At 41.6% G+C, this 21172-nt stretch overlaps 1 protein-coding gene across 2 annotated transcripts in view; it reads right to left on the bottom strand.

The window, feature by feature from the left end:
* The window catches only part of usp43b (ubiquitin specific peptidase 43b), a 137420-nt gene that overhangs the window by 52827 nt on the left and 63421 nt on the right, over positions 1–21172 (bottom strand). For both annotated transcript variants that reach the window (XM_039824519.1, XM_039824518.1), the window contains 2 exons: positions 15023–15158; positions 12590–12734 (listed from right to left, as the gene is read on the bottom strand). In XM_039824519.1, the coding sequence (XP_039680453.1) occupies positions 12590–12734; positions 15023–15158 (281 nt within the window). The remainder of the gene's footprint in view (positions 1–12589; positions 12735–15022; positions 15159–21172) is intronic.

The raw sequence follows: 21172 nt of genomic DNA, 5'->3' as shown, positions 1-21172 counted from the left end.
TTTACAGAAATAACTGAGGCGTGAGGACGTTACCCTATTCCAAACTAATCAGTCTTTATGTAAACCACCAAAGCTTTAACATTAACTGTCTGATTGCAGCGTCTTGACCCTGAGAATGAGCGCTATGATGCGTACGCACAGCTTTTCATTTATTAACATCGCTCTAATCGAGCGAGTGATAAAACTTGCTTAAATCATGTAGCAGTAATTTACACGAGCAGCGACCTCTGACAGCTGCGGGAATGATTTATGGGGTAAAATATCCTTTTAAATGGCCGGCGAAACGTGTTCATATAGCAGCAGTAAAATGCAGAGGTCACCTCCTGGCCTGTCCCGCTAAGATTCATGCAGAGCGCTGGGGAGGAGACCTGCCTCTCGTCGTTATTAAATCTTTTTTTTTTATGGCTCACTGTCAAAAACGGCACTGTTTCGACACATTTTTTTTCAAGGCTCCTGTCACTTCTTTTTTTTTTAACCTTGTTTACAGGATATAATGATATGAAGTTTGAGATGTGTGTGTATGCTTGCCTGGATGTGTTTTAACACTGTCGGACCATACCCAGAGCTATATAGTGAAAATGGCCATTCCAGCACAACACATCTATACTGTGCAAATTTATTTTTATGTTTATTTAACAGGGACAGTGCACATCTTCTTAGCTGTACCAGAGTACGCCACAGATTTGTAAAGTATTGTATAATAATTATATTCAATTGAATAGTGTTGTGTAATGTAATTGTTTTGTAGTTTAGTGTATTATAATGTTAACCAAGGCCCTTGATAATATGAATCTTCAGTAAGCTGCTTTGGCAGCAACATGGTTTTTTGTTCATGCTAATATAAAGCAAATTCAATTGAATATAAGCTTATTTACATCTGAAGTCCTTGGGCAGGAAACAGAATACCATCTCTGGCTAACACACACACACGTATGTTTGTTTTAGCATCTTTGTGGGGACCGTTACTGACATAATGCATTCCCTAGCCCCTTACCCTAACCTTAACCATCACAACTAAATGCCTAACCTTAACCCTTACCCTCACCCTAACCATAACCTAATTCTATCCCTAATCCTAAAACCAAGTCTTAACCCTCAAACAGCCCTTTAACCTTGTGGGGTCCAGCATTTTGGTCCCCACAAGGCTGTGCAGACCCCACAAGTATACTGTATTCTCCGGTTTATGGACCCCACGAATATAGTAAACAAGCCCACACACACACACACACACACACACACACACACACACACACACACACACACACACACACACACACACACACACACACACACACACACACACACACACACACACACAGTTCTTACACCACACCAAAAGTTAACTTTGTTTAGCCTACATACCTGTATGTAGTTGATCCTAATCTCTTATTCTGAAAAAGCCTCAAACTAATTCTGAGAAGCCGCAGGGAGCCTGTGATCTCATCGCTCCTCTGCACTCTCAGGCTTCTTTCTTTGTCAAACGGGATGAGCCAGACTAAACACAGCCAGACTATGAGAAAGCCCATAATTAAACACCTCTCTCCCTAAAGAGATCTATTCTACCCACAGCTACAGTACCCCCCCTGCCCCACCCCCCTCCCCCCTTCAATCCCATTAGCTGTCTGCACATACTGTCATACTCAAGGTCTCTGAACAAAGAAGGTGGTTCGACTGACACATGCATCATGTTATCTGACTTAAGCTTATTTTGATTGTCTAGATGCAATATTTCTTTACATCATTTTTTTTTTTATATTACTTAACATAATATATGGGCCAGGCTCACACGCCAGCTGTCAGGCTTTGCCTCTTTATCTTCCGCTCTGTGGAATAGAAAATCTTTAAATAAAATTGGGATCGTGCAACAAGGCAGGCCTGCTTGGTTCTTTTTGGGAATGATTGGAAAGATTTACAAAGAATATGTTTACGGCATTTCCTCTGGGAGGTTTTGGGACTGATTGGTGGGATTGCTGTGGACGAAGTACACACGGAGATACACTGGTAAGAGCCAATGAGGTTTAACCATGTGTCAGCTCATTTAAATAGCTCACGTTACTGTATTGTGTCAACAGTTAACTTCATTCAATATTGGATGTGGCGTTTTCTTTTCTCGGTGGACAAATGTTCCACCAAAACAAGTTCCTTCCCGAGACTATTTTAGCTTAGCGTCGCCCAAGACGATTGTGATTGGTTTAAAGAAATGCAAAACAACCCAGAGCAATTTTTTTCTCCTATCCCAGAATGTATCTGTGGTGTAGCCAGACCTTACTCCGCAGCGCTGTGGAGATAGGTCTGGCAATGCGAGACTAGGGTCAGAGCAACAATGCAGAGTCAATATATCTGTGACCCAACATGATCTTACAAGATAAAACTGTCAAACTTTAGTGTGCAGAGAAGAGGTGATAGATGCAGCGGTAAGAGGATGATGTAAGAGATTACTCTTAAGACTACAGCAGGGAGGTTGGGAGTTAGGAGTGGGAAGGTTACGTCTTCATTGGTTTGCCTCTGGCATGATCCACATGTATGTTCTTTTTTTCATTCCCAGCAGACACTGAACAGCTCTTTACTGAATGCCTCTCGTTGCCTCTAACAGCCCTCCACATCGGGAGGTTTTCAATCCAATTGTGTGGGTAACCTAACTCACAATCTACTGAATGGATGCAAGTCAAATTCAACCAATCAAGTGTGTTACGAGTAACAAGGAAACTGACCACAAGTGCGCACGCTGAAGCGTAATAAAACAGGGTAACCCTCAGATTTCACCGCAAATCCTTTGCTTTAATTGCCCACAAGATGCATTAGCTGTGCATTTGCTAAGCAATCAGGACGCTGCTCATTTCAGACTCCACGTGTGGCTTAATTTACACCTAAGGACATAACTCCACACTGATAACTTTTCCTTAACTGCACATACCCATGCTTAGATTACCACGCTTAGTTTTAATGAGACCCCTGATGAGAGTTTGTTATTCTGCCTCATATCTAACCCACAAAGCTCAGATTTCTACTTTCATTTAAGCATTTGTGGATAATTGATTAAGAGTCTCTCAGGGATCCAACCTTTTAGATTTAGTAATTGCAGAAGGGGCATAAAGATCACGTTTTTAATGGCGCCAGACAGCCTAAAAGCCTTACAGATCACTGCTGTGACTGGACAGAAAAGAATGTAATAAAAAAGGTGCATTTTATACATAAATAAGACATTTTATTACGCTATTTTGAATTTATAGCTTTGAGTAATAACAAACAGCGAGGCAGAAAATACTTATGTGCCGTAGTTGAGATAAAAACAAATGAAGTGACTTAATATTTAATTAATGTCCGTAAATAATTTAAAAAAGGCTGGTAGGATATTTATCATTTATCAATCGGGGTAAAAAAATGTTATTTTAAATGAAGTATTAAAACAAGCTAATGCTGCCTTTTTGGTATCCCATTACTTTGGGTTTGCTCAATTTTTTTGCCTTAAAAAATTAAGACAAGGAGAACTAATTATGGAAGTGGGAGGAGAGGTATTAAATCATATGAAATTGTGAAACGTTTGAGAGGTAAGTGGATAGGGCTGGGTACCGAACTTCAACACTTTTTAGGCACCGACCGAATTGCCTCCATGGTATCGAGAATGGAAAACATTCAATAGCAAATTTTATTACATAAGGAGTAAATCCCATCAGCGTCAGTGAGCCAATAAGCATGCAGCATGCTTCTAAGATCTAATAATGCTTGTGATTGGCTGTCTAACGTTACACGTCGTAGAGGCATTTATGAAAAACTGTGTTGTATTTTGAGAGGCTTGACTACTGTGTGTCACATCGGTGCAAAGGAGCTGAAAACTAACAAAAAAGGATTTGTACCGAAATGTGTAATGTTGAGTTTCTTGGATTTAAAAAAATATTGAAAAAAGTTTTGTTCAGAAACCGCTATCGAAGTCACGGTATCGGTATCTATTGCCACTGGTAGCAATTTTTTTTATTTTTTACCAATATCCAGCCCTTTAAGTGGATGTTACCTTAAAAAGCTTGTTTCATCAGCAACTGTTGAGTTTCAGTTTTTCTGTTACAGTTTATGATTGACATCCTGTCATGATTTAAAGAAACACGCTAAGCCTGGCGATGTTTTCGAGCAAACAAGCACATTTCCTAAAGATGTCGATGTACCTTTAAAGGTACTGTAGGTAGGATTGCGAAAACCCAGGACTCAGCCAAAAAATGTGAACATCGACAACTTCTCAGTCCCTCCCCCCTTTCTCCTAAAGCCCAAAACGTGAAAATGTGATGCCTTACGCTAAATAATAAATTACTGCTATGTAAGGTACCCATCTCATTATATGTGGATAACAGCAAAACTCTGTCGTAAAGTGACACATGCGCAACTCACATCTGCACTCGACTCACATCGGGTAGTGACAATATCATAGTTGCTTTAAAGATGTCGACGATCCGTCAAAGATGTGGATGTTACTTTAAAGATGACAATATCGTACATGTATTACCACAGGGTAAACATGTCAATGTGAAAGACAAGACAATTTGAAGTGCACAGAAAAGTGTTGAGTGGTGATGTAAAGTAATTTCAAGCCCCGCAGGCCGAGCCAGTGAGAACTCAGGAAAGACTGTCCTGGCATGTAGACCAGCCGGGGGCAGCCAGCAACATAATTAAAGGACTAAAAGTCATATTTTTTTTAAAAGGCACAACAGCAGTGTGCGAGTGGAAACACACTTTCAGGCGTGTGAGAGAACACAAGGGAGCAGAACCGGTTTGTTTACAACACAAAGCAAACAACAAGGGGATACTACGCACTGAGGTACTTCACATTTTTGCCTCACTGGGTGAAATGAAGACATAAATCTGATCTGCACGGGGGGCGGGGGGGGGATGTAATTTACAGAGCTCTTTGGGAAGTTATATTCTTCTTAATGTGCTCTCCGAGGGCCCCCTGCAGGAAAATGGATTCCCTGAGGGATTCATTAAGCAAAGTCAATTAATCAAATGGGTTTGTTTGTTTACCGATCTGTGCCTACATCCAAATTTCAATGTCTTTTAAAAAATATATAGCAGGTCGAGGTGCTATTTAAATATTTGTTTTCACATCCTTGATGTCATGGCCCTGACACACCAACCCCATAATCGGCTGTTGGACAGTCTGGCGAGGTCAGTGACTCGAGTCTGTTCGGTGTGTTCTGTGCGGTCGTCCGTCGGAGGGGCCGTTGGCCTTCATCTGGGCTGATTTGACATGTTGAATCAGAAGGCGGGCAGTCGGACTCAATGGCCAATCTGATTGGTGGAGCGCTAACCCGGAAATGACGAGCGGGATGAGCCTGACTAATGCCTCTCAAAATCTGACGAAAATCTTTTAAACTGACCTTTGTCGATCTGAAATGAAGACAGATTCAGCAGCTGCACGGCCTATTTCTCTCTTAAAATGTTTTCAGAAACACGTTTCGGTGAACTATCTTCGTAAAATATGAGATCGTATTCCGAAAAGAGCCGCTATTACGTTCGGATGTAAAATCCGTGAGCAGCCAGACCCACGTGACACGTTCGTCAGTTGTGCCGGTTTTCATTTTTCCAGCGACAATACAGATTAGAGCCGCCTGCTGTTATGGAGACGTATTACGTCTCGTGCACACGCAGAACGTACGCTCAAGTCTGCGTCGCTTCAGTGTGTTCCGACGCACTTTTTGGACCTCGGGGAGGCAGTCAGTCCGACTGGCTTTTCTGCCAAAGGTCGGCCGTCGTGTCAGGGGCAGTACCAGGGTCAGTTTCCTCCACTAGTTTGGTCTCTGTCAGAACTACTTGAACAGAAACTCTCACTATTACTCTTACTAATTCAATTTATAGTGTCAAATGATAACAGAAGTCATCTCAGGACACTTCACAGAGAGAGTAGGTCCAGACCACACTCTGCCTACAAACATTTGGATGGTTTTTATAAAGTTGCAACTGACAGTTATACCTTGTTAAATGGTTAATAAATACTTTGTAGTGCATCTTTAAACGTTGCAACTTTATAATGGCCACCCAGATAACGTTTATAGGCAGTTTACAAATGATTTGGTATATCATGAACACATACTTGATATAAAATATATAAATAACAATAAACAATAGACTGTTAAAATCACAAATTATAGCATTACTAATAAATAGTTACATTGTTAATTACAATTCAATTGTTTGTTCACAGTATCAATTTACCATGTGTTAACCCTTGTGTTGTCTTCCTGTCAACCATGCAACTTCTGTTTTTTCTGGGTCAAAATTTAAAATGAAAACTTTTTGGGCCTCTTTTTGTTGCTTTTCCCGATGTTTTTGTCACTTTTTCAATTTTTTTTTAAATCAATTTTTTCAAATATTTTTTTTAAATCAATTTTTTCAAGTTTTTTGTCACTTTTTATGACGTTTTTGTCACTTTTTGAAGTGTTTTGTCACTTTTTGAGATGTTTAACGGGAGAGTTAATTAATGATTGTTATGATGATATAAAGTGTTAACTTTATTTTTCATACGTCCTGCGTGTACAGTACAGGCCAAAAGTTTGGACACACTTTCTCATTCAATGCGTTTCCTTTTTATTTTCATGACTATTTACATTGTAGATTCTCACTGAATGCATCAAAACTATGAATGAACACATATGGAATTATGTACTTAACAAAAAAGTGTGAAATAACTGAAAACATGTCTTATATTTTAGATTCTTCAAAGTAGCCACCCTTTGCTTTTTATTAATAAGGGGAAAAATTCCACTAATTCCCCCCCCCCCCCCCCCCCTTTTAAAGTTAAACCCTTTTCAGGTGCCTACCTCATGAAGCTCATTGAGAGAACACCAAGGGTTTGCAGAGTTATCAAAAAAAGCAAAGGGTGGCTACTTTGAAGAATCTAAAATATAAGACATGTTTTCAGTTATTTCATACTTTTTTGTTAAGTACATAATTCCATATGTGTTTATTCATAGTTTTGATACCTTCAGTGAGAATCTACAATGTAAATAGTCATGAAAATAAAGAAACACATTGAATGAGAAGGTGTGTCCAAACTTTTGGCCTGTACTGTAGCTCAACTGTTGAAAAAAAAGTCTGAAGCCAAAGCTTTAATAACAACAGAACAGAAACATTTGGAATCCTTTTTAAAATTATTTATTAAGAAATGTTCACAAAGTGTTGCACTGATGGGGACAGACGAGAAGTCATCGTACAGAGATGTTTGGACATAGGAGCGATTTACAAGTTTGGTGACTACGACTTGAAGCACTTGTGTAAACATTTGATGCAATCTGGAATGATACAGAGGGAAAATGACTGGAAACACGGGCGGTGGGTTGGTGGAAGCGGCTGTGCGGCGAACCCGTTACGTCTGAGACCCTGAAACAGACAGAGACAGAAAGTGTTAGATCTTATTCTGGGATACTCTAACTTTGAATTTGTCTCTTTAAAACCATTTTCAGAAAACATCTGTAACCCCTAAACCCATAAATATTTTAATCTTTAAAATATATATCACATTTAATAAAGTGATCACATGTGTTCATAAATGTAGTCAGTGGTGGAATGTAACTAAGTACATGTACTCCAGTACTGTACTTAAGTCCAAATGTTGAGGTACTTGTACTTGAGTCTTTTCTTTTCATGCCACTTTCTACTTCTACTCCGCTACATTTCAGAGAGAAATATTGGACTTTTTACTCCACTACATTCATCTGTTGGAGTTTACCCCAGTGGACGAGAGGGTCGCCTCCCTACGCCTGCGGGTTGTGGGTGGGAAAACTCTGACTGTTGTTTGTGCATATGCACCAAACAAGAGCTCGGAGTATTCGGCCTTCTTGGAGACCTTGAGTGGAGTCCTGCATGGGGAGTGATGGAGACACATGGAGAGGCGTGATTGGGAGGAACGGCCTCCCTGATCTAAACCAGAGTGGTTGTTTGTTGTTGGACTTCTGTGCTAGTCATGGATTGTCTATAACGAACACCATGTTCGAACATAGGGATGCTCATAAATGTACTTGGTACCAGAGCACCCTAGGCCAAAGGTCAATGATCGATTTTATAATTGTTTCATCTGATCTGAGGCCGTATGTTTTGGACACTCGGGTGAAGAGAGGGGCGGAGCTGTCAACTGATCACCATCTGGTGGTGAGTTGGGTCAGGGGGTGGGGGAAGACTCTGGACAGACCTGGTAAGCCCAAACGGGTAGTGCGGGTAAATTGGGAACGTCTAGAGGAGGCCCCTGTTCGACAGACTTTCAACTCACACCTCCGGTGGAGCTTTTCGTGCATCCCTGTGGATGCTGGGGGCATTGAACCTGAGTGGACAATGTTCAAAGTTTCCATTGCTGAAGCTGCGGCGAGGAGCTGTGCTAGATGCCTCAAGGGGCGGTAACCCACGAACACCGTGGTGGACACCGGTGGTCAGGGAAGCCGTCCGACTGAAGAAGGAGTCTTTTCGGGATATGTTATCCCAGAGGACTCCAGAGGCAGATGCAGGGTACCGAAGGGCCCAAAGGGCTGCAGCCTCTGCTGTGAAAGAGGCAAAGCAGCGGGTGTGGGAGAAGTTCGGAGAAGACATGGAGAAGGACTTTCGGTCAGCACCAAGGTGCTTCTGGAAAACTGTTCGCCACCTCAGGAGGGGGAAGCGGGGAACCATCCAAGCTATGTACAGTAAGGATGGGACACTGTTGACCTCAACTGAGGAGGTAATAGGGCGGTGGAAGGAGCACTTTGAGGAACTCCTGAATCCGACTAATATGCAGAGCTGGAGGATGATGGGGGATTGTTGTCAATTTCCCAGGCGGAAGTCACTGATGTAGTCAAACAACTCCACAGTGGCAAAGCCCCTGGGATTGATGAGATCCGTCCAGAAATGCTCAAGGCTCTGGGTGTGGAGGGGCTGTCCTGGTTGACACGCCTCTTCAACATTGCGTGGAAGTCTGGAACAGTGCCAAAGGAGTGGCAGACCGGAGTGGTGGTTCCCCTTTTCAAAAAGGGGGACCAGAGGGTGTGTGCCAATTACAGGGGTATCACACTTCTCAGCCTCCCTGGTAAAGTCTACTCCAAGGTGCTGGAAAGGAGGGTTCGGCCGATAGTCAAACCTGAGATCGAAGAGGAACAATGCAGATTCCGTCCTGGTCGTGGAACAATGGACCAGATCTTTACTCTCGCAAGGATCCTGGAGGGAGCCTGGGAGTATGCCCATCCGGTCTATGTGTGTTTTGTGGATTTGGAGAAGGCGTATGACCGGGTTCCCCGGGAGATACTGTGGGAGGTGCTGCGGGAGTATGGGTTGAGGGGGTCTCTTCTCAGGGCCATCCAATCTCTGTACGACCAAAGTGAGAGCTGTGTCCGGGTTCTCTGCAGTACGTCGGACTCGTTTCAGGTGAGGGTTGGCCTCTGCCAGGGTTGCGCTTTGTCACCAATCCAGTTTGTAATAATTATTTATTACTGCTGTTACAGCTTTAGTTACAAGTTACTTTAACATTAGGATTCCTGCACACAAAACACATGTAGTTTATAAAATACGATGTTTTATTATAAATTAAACTAGCCAACAATATAACGGCCTACAAGTCCAGCTGAAACACAGAACAGTTTTAATTGTTTCCAGTTACTAAAATAGGAGGAATGTGTGGTCTACTTTGGCTTGGCTCCAGCTCTGTGTCTGTCCCTCTGCTCACTCACCACTGAGTCGGGCTTAATGTCCCCCAACAAGCGTTGATTGTTACGATATTAATGTGTTAAACTGTCCGAACGTTTAAATGAAGAGCTGCATGTTTTTACCTCCAGGGTTGTTGTGAGACAAAAGCAGTGCCAGGTCGTTCCTGTTGATTATCCTTAGATATTCGATGGTCATATCCACTGCCTGCAGGGGCTGAAGTTGCATCATCAGGTCCACTGTTCGACGCCTGTCTGCATCTTCCAGCTGGCTTCTTGGGATTCCCGTCAAGGACCACTTGAAAGCCCTGAAATCCTGAATCCCAATTCCATCAGTGTTTCCAAAAGTAGCCGTCTGACTTCAGCTGTCCTGTTAAGATGAGAGGACAGATTCCGTTTCAGATGATTCTCTAAAAGAGCTGGGTTTAAAAAAATAAATAAATAAATTTTCAGATTCAAATTGATCTTCATTTGAATGATCTGATATTGATTCATAATCCTGACATGCTCTTTTAAGAGGCTCTGTTTTAAAGCTAGAGTGAAGATGTTGGTATCATATGAAAGCAGACGATCTACGGAATCCATGTCACGCCAAATAACGCTCCAAAGTTAGGCGAAAGTTTGGTAGAGAAGAGGGAAAAACAGGCATGGCAGCTTTCACATGTGTATGGCTTTAGGTATACTGTCTGTGCGTCACACCGTCTGCACTAAACAAATCCCGTTTTCTGTCTCTATGTAACTGCTTTGGGGGTCAATTTAAATGTCAGCATTACTATTTTTAATAATGCAGCAGGTTAGAGGGTTCCTTGTACAATTTTCAGCATTAGTTATCTGAGAATCTCTTTCATATCCGAGCAAAATTGATATTATAACTGAAATATCCCTGATCTAATCGATAATGTCTCAAATCAGAAATCAAACTGAATCAGGAGCTTGTGAACCAGAATCGATTTAGGTGGTGATACCAAGCCCTAATTCTAGCTTTAAAATATTTTGTTTATAGGCGGAAACACATACTAACTATAATGTAGTCCAGTTCATAACCCCTGCAAACTACAACCTCAGTCAATAAACAAAGTTAAACCAATGTCTTTGAACTCAACATTACTATCTTCCTAAAATGTGGAACTCAGGACTGAACTGTTTTACTGGATTGCATCAGATTTCGCAGGTGTACCTTAAAGGGGCCACTGATCACATAAAGTGTAAATATGTACGTTTTTATAAATAACGTCTAGTTTTTTTTAATCTTCAGATGTAAACAGGAGTTGACTTGATTGGGACTGAACTGTTGATGATTCAAACTTTAGATTTTCCTGTAATTCAGCTCAGATAACTCAGTTTTAAGGCAGTTACATTTTTAAGATGAGCCAGCTTTGTACACTGTTGGCTAGTGGTAGAGTATTTCCACAGTGTGTATTACTACTTTTGCTGCAGTAAAGGAGCTGATACTGAATACCACTACAGCTGTGACTCTGACAAAACCAATCAAAGGGTTAACAGTTTGTGTCTCTCAAAAGAGCAACAGGATGCCATGCTTCCTGTCAGCGAGGCTGATGTTGAGCGGTGTATCTCCGAGTCATTATGTCTGTACCGGCCAGTGTTGCCAACTTAGCGTCTTTGTCGCTAGATGTAGCGACTTTTTAGACCCCCTTAGCGACTTTTTCTTTCTACTTTCTGTAGAAGAGACGCCAGTATTGTCCCGTGAGCGCACAAAGTCTTTTTCTCTTGCGGCCGCCAGTCACCTCTCTTCTTTCTCAGTGACAGAGGAGCAGGCAGGCCCCCCCCCCCGCTCCTCTTGCGCAGCAGCACTGCGCAGGCAGGGCGGGGTGGGGGTTGTGAAAATGACGCTGCTGAGCACGGCCTGGCCCTGGGCATCCAGTCCTTCGTGACTGAACCAAGCCAGCTTTCTTCAGCCTCCCTTTTGTAGATTTTTTTCAAGTATACCCAAGTAATAATTATAATATAAGTTACTGTGGTGAGTTTGCAAATTATTTGGCTAAAGATTGCTCTTGATCTCTGACTTGCTGCACCTGACACAACCACTAAGCTTTATTAACGTTATTGCGTAATGACCTAGCTACTTTTAGAGACCGTTGGAGCAAGTGCTAGCTACTTTCATTGGAAAGGAGTTGGCATGGAATTACCTTCAATGTATCGAGACTTCATGGTTCAACGTTGCTTTTAATTGTCCCCTGAATAATAAACAGGAAACCACCGCCCTCCTCCCCCTTTCTTTACCTCTTCCTGCCACTTTTCCTCGACGTCTTTAAATGTGAATACAGTGGATTCAACGTCAAACGGATGATAACGATACAATTTGTGATAGCAGTGGTTTACACAGAGCAGAGAAACTAAAGCGCCATAAGAACAAACATGACAGACGTGTGTAGACAGGATGAACAACCGCACATGTTTAGAGTTAATCAGCAACGTTCAAAATCCAGCAGAGCAGCTGCAGGACGTCACGAGAGGACGTGGAGGAAAAAATGAAAAAGTTATTTAAAATACTCACTGAGCTCCAGCCATCGTGTCTCTGTCAGGTCGCTCTGTTCTTCCTGTAGACCTCGTAGAAATAGAGGATATGGAGGATGATGACGTGGAGAGACTGACAGCGCAGATACGAAAGTTTCGGAATATGCCGACCAATCAGAGCAGACTGGGCTTTTTCAAAACGGGGCTTAAAGAGACAGGCGCTAACAGGTTTCAGATAGAGGGTAAATACAAGTATATAGAGACAGAGAGTATGAGGAAAATTATGTTTTTGTCGAACATTAAAGCATGTAAACAAGCTCTCGTAGGAAAATACATGTGTGAAGCTGAAAAACCTTAAAAGTAGGGGAAAATATGAATGTATTACCACAATATTTTAAGACAATGTGTGTTATGTTGTAACTAAAAATGGCTTCCTATCCTTCAGTTTCCGGCTTTATTCATGCAGATACCTGATATCCGCGCTGAGCCTCCTCTGATGTAAAGGGGCGGAGCCTGGAAGGCGTAGACGACGTCATTCTCAGCTATGCTGGTCAGATCCTCCTCATCAAAGAAGGAGCGCTGGAACCCTGTGGAGTAAACCTCCGTCAGGATCACCTGGAGACCAACACACACACACACACACACACACACACACACACACACACACACACACACACACACACACACACACACACACACACACACACACACACACAAACACCCGTTAGAAAAGCCTCCAGTGCCGTTTTTTGCTCTTCTTTCAATGAAGGAATACTTTCTAATTCGGATAAAACTTGCTGCGATAGCTACGCTCATCTCATCCGTGGAAGCCGCCACGTTGTTTAGACCGAATGGTCGCTTCTCGTTGCGTCACACCTAAACCCGCCTCAAAACCAACGCTGATTGGTCGGTCGTTTGGCGAACGGCTCCAAATTTTCTCTATCTCAAGATGCCAGACTGATCTGCGAGTGGAAAACTGGAGCTCGCCAGATCAGGATGGTCTCACGAGGCTAGGAAACTATTTGTCCTCCCGGGTAAAAATTGAAAATGAACTCGCACTTTATTTCACTACCACCAGTAAACACACCACCAACATCAACTTACTACCACAATTTTACACTTATTTGGGGAATTCATGGTCAATAAACCTCATTTATGTGAAATTATAGCTAATTTTTGAGTAAAAAGGCTGTAACAATAGTTAAAGCTTTAGTGCGTAACTTTTTGACATTAATGAACGCCCGTTACATTCAAGCCACTGCCAAATGAGTTGCTACAAAGCTAACTAATAATAATAATAATAATAATAATAATAATAACAACTAACTAATAACTTGGACTTATATAGCGACTTTTTCCTTTTCACTAAGTCAAAAGACTTAGTGAAAAGAAATGTTTTGAGGTGCTTTTTGAACATGGGCGGGGATGGGGCAGAGCAGACGTGGCGTGGTAGACTGTCCCCAGACTATCCATCCCTGTTTTTTTCTGCTCTACTCCCAGCCTTTAAGGGACTAGGTCAGTCGGGATGAAAGCCGCGGCTCAGCACCGGAGATACTCGGCGGCCAGTCCCAGCAGCGAAGTAACGCTCAGGGCGCCGGTCCAGCACTCCGTTTGTACATGTAAAGGACCTGAGCATGTGTGTATTTCAGGCCTGTGTGTAGTGATTTCTAACAAACAAAGTGTAAATTGTAATTTCCCCACTGGGGATCAATAAAAAGTATAACATTTAAAAAAATGTAAATGAACTGGTCAACTAGCTAGCTAACGTTAGCTACCAATACAAATCGTACCAAGAAAATGTAATTATGTGGGGGAAACTGCAGCTATTTTATCAGAATGACATGAATAAACGTTGGTCAACGCTGAAACAATAATGGATAAACCTACCGTGAACAGATATATTTTAATTCAATTGTGTTAAACTACAACTCCCATAATGCCACTACATGACGTCATCAAAAGTCCCTGTTTACATCCATTGTTTTGACTGAGAGACCCCTAGCAGCAGAAAATTACATATTGTACATTTAACAGAATGAGCTGCAGACTAATGACTGAAAAATATTCCTTCCTAAATTGTGCAAAACAACAGATGTGTCCTGTTATAAAAAAGTGACACTGAGATTGTATTTGATCTCAAATAACAAAAGTTTGATTTTTAAAACAAATCCCACATCAAAATCACTAAATAAAAAGAAAAAAATGACCCTCAAATAAATCAACTAAGAAGGTGTAGTGATGTCGGAAGTCTAACAAATGAAATCAAAAGCAGATTACTATTTTTGTATAGCTGAAGACATGATAGGGGAGAGAGAGATGGAACGACATGTATTAAAGGGCCGCAGGTCGGAGTCGAACCCGCGGGTGCCACGTCGAGGACTAAACCTCTACACATGGGTGAGCCGCCCAGGCGCCCAAATAATTACACATTTATACACATTTTTGCATTATTACATCCCTAGTTTAAAATAGACGTTTTTTTACAGCAGACATGTTGACATGTCATAGTAGGAAAGGCACAGGTGTATTCAAAACCATTACTGATGGCTGCATTCCACTTAGGAGAGGTCCTGGTATTAAACCATTACTGATGGCTGCATTCCACTTAGGAGAGGTCCTGGTATTAAACCATTACTGATGGCTGCATTCCACTTAGGAGAGGTCCTGGTATTAAACCATTACTGATGGCTGCATTCCACTTAGGAGAGGTCCTGGTATTGTGCATGCTGACTCAATGAAATATCTTACTGGGACAGTTGATGGAACTGAGCCATCGTTAAGGTTATCAATCTCAGCTGAGCTTTTCCTACTACGACAAGTCAAAATGTCTGCTGTGAAAAAGGTCCATAGGAAGATCTAAGGAGCTCGGTGCCCACTGGTTATTTCCTCCTGCTTTACATTACCTGGTCTGGGGATATTTTCCCCTCATCAGCCACCATCCTTCTCAGACCGGCCACGGAGCCAAACAGAGGCACAGCCAGCCCGACCCGCAGGTACCGCTGTCCTTTGGTGCTGAACACCAGAATCACACACAACAACCTGCCACAGAGGAAGACAAACAATCAGGGACGGTGGGAAAAAGAACGACAAGCTATTTTGGATTGCTGTGCCATTTCTACCGCAGCTACTCCTCTACGGCCAGGAAGGGACAAAAGAAGACTTTCATGAATAAATCAATACATTTTAACATTAATAATAGATCATTAGGACTTAGTTTTATGTGTGCCAAATAATGGAATCTCGTTGCATTTTTAAAAACCGCGAGCGCTCGGCTCTGACCTCTCCACAGGCAGGGCTGACATGAGCAGGGTGCTTGGGACATAATGGCTTCTCTGAACAACACTGAGGAGATAGAGAGGAAGCCCAGCAGCTGCCTGAGGAAGTGGACTGGAGACGGCAGCTAATGGCATAGAAAGCAGGGTTTCTGCAGGTTTTACCAAGTCAAATTTAAGACCTTTTATTAAGCCTCCTGTTATCCTCAAATTTACTAACACCCCTTATCATTGGGGTCAATTTGACCCCAGCAATTTAAAGCAACACTAGAGAACTTTTTGTAACTTTAAATAATGTTTCCAAAATCGTTTCAGTGGTTCATCATCCGTAACAGGGTGCACTTCTGCATTCGCTTTATGGCTCACTACCGGCTATAACCGCACTATGTAAGTTTGCCAGATCAGATAGCGGATCTGTAGTTCCAATGAGACATGAAACAGCGGTAATGGACAATTCCGCTTCCAACCTGTAGGGGGACCAAGAGGAAAAGTGCTTTGGTGTTGCTTTAAACATCCAAAAATTATTGTAATTAAAAGGTGCCCTGCCACATGCATTTCATTACTTTGTGGTAATGTCTGAAGTTCTACCATGGACTCTAACATTTTTTGTTCGAAAAAATGCCTTGGTTACCTTGTTTCAAGCCATTCTAGCGTGGTATAGAAAGCCTGCAGGAAGACTCAGCTCAATTTCTGCCAGTTCTCATTAGTCAGAATCCTTTACCCAGCCCAACTGGGCGAGCTCATGAATAGTAATGTGCTCAGGCAACATGATGTCAGACTGACCAGCTTTTGTAATTGAACTGATTTCTCCTCTTATTTCTGTTCAGTGGCTAGAGCTGACAGAGGAGGTAGCAGTTAATTTTCACATTCACAACATAACACAAACACATATGGACCTAACATATTTCAAAAAATGCAAGTAAAAACGGTTTTGTGTGGCAGGGCACCTTTAAAATGATCACCCAATTGTATGTGTATACAAGGTACTGACCTTTTTCTTTTAAGATTATTTTTGGCATTATAGGCCTTTATTTGATAGGACAGCTTGGATGTGAAAGGGTAGAAAGAGGAGGAATGACCAAACCCACGGCTGCTGCGGCAAGGATTGAGCCTCTGCATTTGGGCGTGCGCTCTACCAGGTGAGCTACCCAGGCGCCCGAAGATTAACCTTTCTTGGTGCTTTTTTTCCAATGTTTTTTGTAGTTTTATTTTATGCCTTTGATGCTATTTAAAAAAAAAATGTTTATTCATGGTCAACAAACCCAATTTATATCACCTCATTTTTGAGTTAAAAAAGCAGAAATGATTAATTATTTTGACTAATATTTAAGAGCGTTAAGTTAAGAGAGAGCGTTCCTATTGCCTGTTCTGCCCATGCATTGCCATGTGTCAGAGTGGAGAGGGACTCTACTTCACTTTTTTTGCATTCTACCCATTGCAGCTTTACGGTAATTATTGCAGAAATAGCCTATAAAGTTATACGATTGGTCCAGTAGTGAATGTTCAGAGCCCCGGTACCGATCCACAGCCCTGGGGTTGGCAACCTCTGATTTAAGGGACCGACTGGGTTTATATTCTTCAAGCATATCAGAAATGTATTTTGGCCCTCAAGCCATAAAGTGATTTATAAACCTGCAGCAGGTCTTTGAAGATTGTCCTGTGACTGAAGTGTAACATAATTCTACTGGTTCCTGTCAGGCACACAACTATTGTTAAATCTGTACATCTGAAGAAAAACAACATCCACTGAAGCGACGTGTTTACTCCTGTTTCCGTGATTTGGGTGGAGAACAGGGAACTTCAAAAGAGCACAGTAAAAAGGAAAGAAAAAAAGAGCTCAGTAATTGGCTGCACTGATCAAGCCTCGGTTTAAGGAGGTATCTCCAATATATGCCAATTACATTTTTCATACAAGTGTGGACAAAACAAAACACTGTTACTGCTAAAGCCTTCTGTAAGGGGGAGCGGATTTGTTTTGTTCATTAACAGCTTTAATTTTAGGATTATTTTTTCAGACGATGATTAGCATTTTCTTGACAAACAACTCTTTATTTTTGCTCCCATCTTATGATACAACATTCAGTTAAACTGATTTCTAATCAGTTCTATGGTGTATGTATGTATGTATGTATGTATATATATATATATATATATATATATATATATATATATATATATATATATATATATATATATATATATAGTGTATGGGCCCTATTTTAACGATCTGAAACGCAAGTATCAAATGTGAAACGCAACTAGCTTTGTAGGCGGATCTCCGCCCGACGCAAATCTAAAATGGGTTGGTCTGAAGTAGCTAGGTGTGGTTTGGGCATAACGTGCAATAAACCAATCAGAGCGTCATCTCACATTCCCTATCCGCCATGGCCTTGCTATTATGATGATGGATTTGCCTGGCGACACCAGGGAGCTGTCCGGGATGCGGCAAAGTAATAAATGGCTTCAGCCACTGAGATACACACAGAAGGTCCGTGTCACGTTCACACAGCAAGCTTTACATTAAAGGTGCTGTAGGTAGGATTGTGAAGATCCAGGACTCGGCCAAAAAATTTGAACATTGACAACTTCTCAGTCCCCCTTTGCTGCTAAAACCCTAAACAGTGTCCTAAGCCCCTCCCCCCACAAGGGAAAATGAATGCGTGTACATGATCAGTGATTGACACGCAGTTAGACACCCCCCCTGGCCCTGATTGGTGCATCTGAACAGGGAGCTGTGGATTTTTGCAAATCGCACTACAGGCTGTAGGTTTTTAAATGACCTGCTTCATGTAGTTCTACTGGAACATAGGGTCAGTTTCAGCAGATATGACAGAAAGTTAGTTTTATAAGTCTTACACTACTGCACCTTTAAGTGTAAATAAAATCGTCCAACATAGCAAAGAGCAGACGATTGCCGAGGGACCGAGCCCAGTGTTTGGATGTATATCTGGGCACAGAAAATGTTGGTTTGCTAACAAACAGTTATGTGTTTACGGCTCACTGACGTGATCTGGCTGGGAGTGAGCTGAACTCTTCACACAGAGAATCACATTTTAAAAATATATTTTTCAAAGACAATCCATCTGTTTTCTCCTCTGTTTATCCCTCAGAAGTGTTTCCTCTCACCCTGCCTGCCACACAGTGAAAAGAAAAGGACGGTAACTAAATACTGTCGACTTTGGCACGCTGTCGGAACGAAGCTCTTTAAAGCGGTTTCCCAAATTAGAAGGGATGCTGGCTGAACTTGTATGAACTATTACAAAGACTAAAAACTAAAAAGGTAGGAAATAACTAGCGAGAAGAAACACAGCCAAAGTTTAAAATAGTATTTAACGCACCTCTGTGTGTCAACCACATACAAGAGTTGAGCGTCACATACAGGGGCTGTGCTGATTTAAAAGGGACATTTTTACCTAAAAACGCTCTCCCAAATGCCTATGTGTAGATTTGAGGTTAAAGATGGAATATGCTTTATTGCCAAGAAGGAGATCAATACGACTCTTATATATATATATTTGTTCAACATATAGCTGGGGTTTGTGAATATGAGGTTAAGTAGAAATGTTTGCCTAAACAAGGCCAAAAATGTAGTACCTGTCACAGCTTCATTCGGTACGGGTACGGTAACAGCGAGTTGGACCAATCAGAGACGTCGCGTCGCTGTTACGCTTGAATTGTGGGTAGTGTTGTTTTTCTCCATAAGATGGCGAATAAAACATGTTTTTCTTAAAGTGCTCATATTATGCTCATTTTCAGGTTCATAATTATATTTAGAGGTTTTATTTATTTATATATATATATATATATATATATATATATATATATATATATATATATATATATATATATATATATATATATATATATACATACATACATACATACATACACCATAGAACTGATTAGAAATCAGTTTAACTGAATGTTGTATCATACCTACTAATACCGTGTTTGACCCCGTTTCACCTTCAGAACTGCCTTCATTCTTGGTGGCATTGATTCAACAAGGTGCTGGAAGCATTCTTTAGAAATGTTGGCCCATATTGAGAGGATAGCATCTTGGGAGATTTGTGGGATGCACATCCAGGGCACGAAGCTCCTTCCACCACATCCCAAAGATGTTCTATTGGGCTGAGATCTGGTGACTGTGGGGGCCATTTTAGTACAGTGACCTCATTGTCATGTTCAAGAAACCAATTTGAAACGATTGTAACTTAGTGACCTGGTGCATTATCCTGCTGGAAGCAGCCATCAGAGGATGGGTCCATGGTGGTCATAAAGGGATGGACATGGTCAGAAACAATGCTCAGGTAGGCTGTGGCATTTAAACGATGCCCAATTGGTACCACAAGGGACGGCTCCATGTTCTCATTCTGTTTACGCCAAATTCTGACTCTACCATCTGAAGGTCTCAACAGAAATCGAGACTCATCAGACCAGGCAACATTTTTACAGTCTTCAACTGTCCAATTTTGGTGAGCTCGTTGTACCCGTAATTTTTCTTTTTTTTTTTTTTTTAGTGGAGATGAGCGGTACCCGGGGGGGTCTTCTGCTGGTGTAGCCCATCCTCCTCAAGGTTGTGCGTGTTGTGGCTTCACAAATGCTTTGCTGCATACCTCGGTTGTAACGAGTGGTTATTTGAGTCAAAGTTGATCTTTTATCAGCTGAATCAGTCGGCCCATTCTCCTCTGACCTCTAGCATCAACAAGGCATTTTGGCCCCCTAGGACTGCCTCACACTGGATGTTTTTCCTTTTTCAGACCATTCTTTGTAAACCCTAGAAATGGTTATGGGGGAAAATCACAGTAACTGAGCAGATTGTGAGACCAGCCCAAAAAAACACCATATTTTATGTTGTACTGCACATTGCCGCAGCTCCTCTTTTCACCCTGTGTGTTGAGCTCTCTGTTTTAGCTACAGAGTGAGACATCTCACTTCTGTTCCATCTTTGTTGGAAATCGATTCACAGTATGTAAATGTAGTTACTTTTCCCATGTGATTGCAGTAGACATACAATTTTTTTATTTTGTTTTATTTAAAAAATATGAGTAGATTTTTCTATGAATTGATTTTGAATCGGTAGAGCTTGAATCGCGATTGAATTTTTTGCATACCCCTAGTAAGTCCCTTTGGGGGGGACTTTGGGCTTTTTCACTTTGTAAACCTATAACGTGCACAAAAAAAGATATATAACACAATAAAGGAAAGGGAAAAAGCCAAAAAGCATAATATGAGCACTTTAATACAAGTTTGATTTCATACGGACCTCTGGCTTTTACAGGAAGAGAAACTTTCGTTACACAATCTCCTAGCTCATGGTCAGTCTACCTCGGATGGTTTAGATATTATGGCTAATAATAAAAATCCTTATGGAGAAAATCAATGGGATTTTTACTTCGGGAACCACACTTTTGAGCTCAATAGGTCTGGGAGCTCCATTTCAACTACGTCCAGCCCTCCTGCAGAGGACGGGACAGGAGAAGAGGCAGGTGGGACAGAATAAAGACCACAAACTACAAAAGTACTGTAAGCATGTTGTGAGTATTTAAGTGGAAGCCAGTGTTTAGACTTTAAAACAAAAGCCAAAAGCTCACACGTGGATTTTGTTGTTTGTGTGTTTGCGAAAGACACTACCACATGAACAAAGTGCTCTCACGGTACTTGGTGCTCGCTGAAAAAAAGAAGAAAAGAAAATGGGGGTCTCCCTCCGTGAAAATGTCAGGATTTTCTGAACAGGTTGAGGAACGAGGTGTCGTGACGTAAAGTTGAATGAGACATTGT

The sequence above is a fragment of the Perca fluviatilis genome, chromosome 15 (assembly GCF_010015445.1).
Source record: "Perca fluviatilis chromosome 15, GENO_Pfluv_1.0, whole genome shotgun sequence".
In the NCBI taxonomy this organism is placed as follows: Eukaryota; Metazoa; Chordata; class Actinopteri; order Perciformes; family Percidae; genus Perca; species Perca fluviatilis.
Note: the sequence above shows the minus strand (reverse complement) of the source record. Positions and strands in the feature narration are given on the sequence as shown.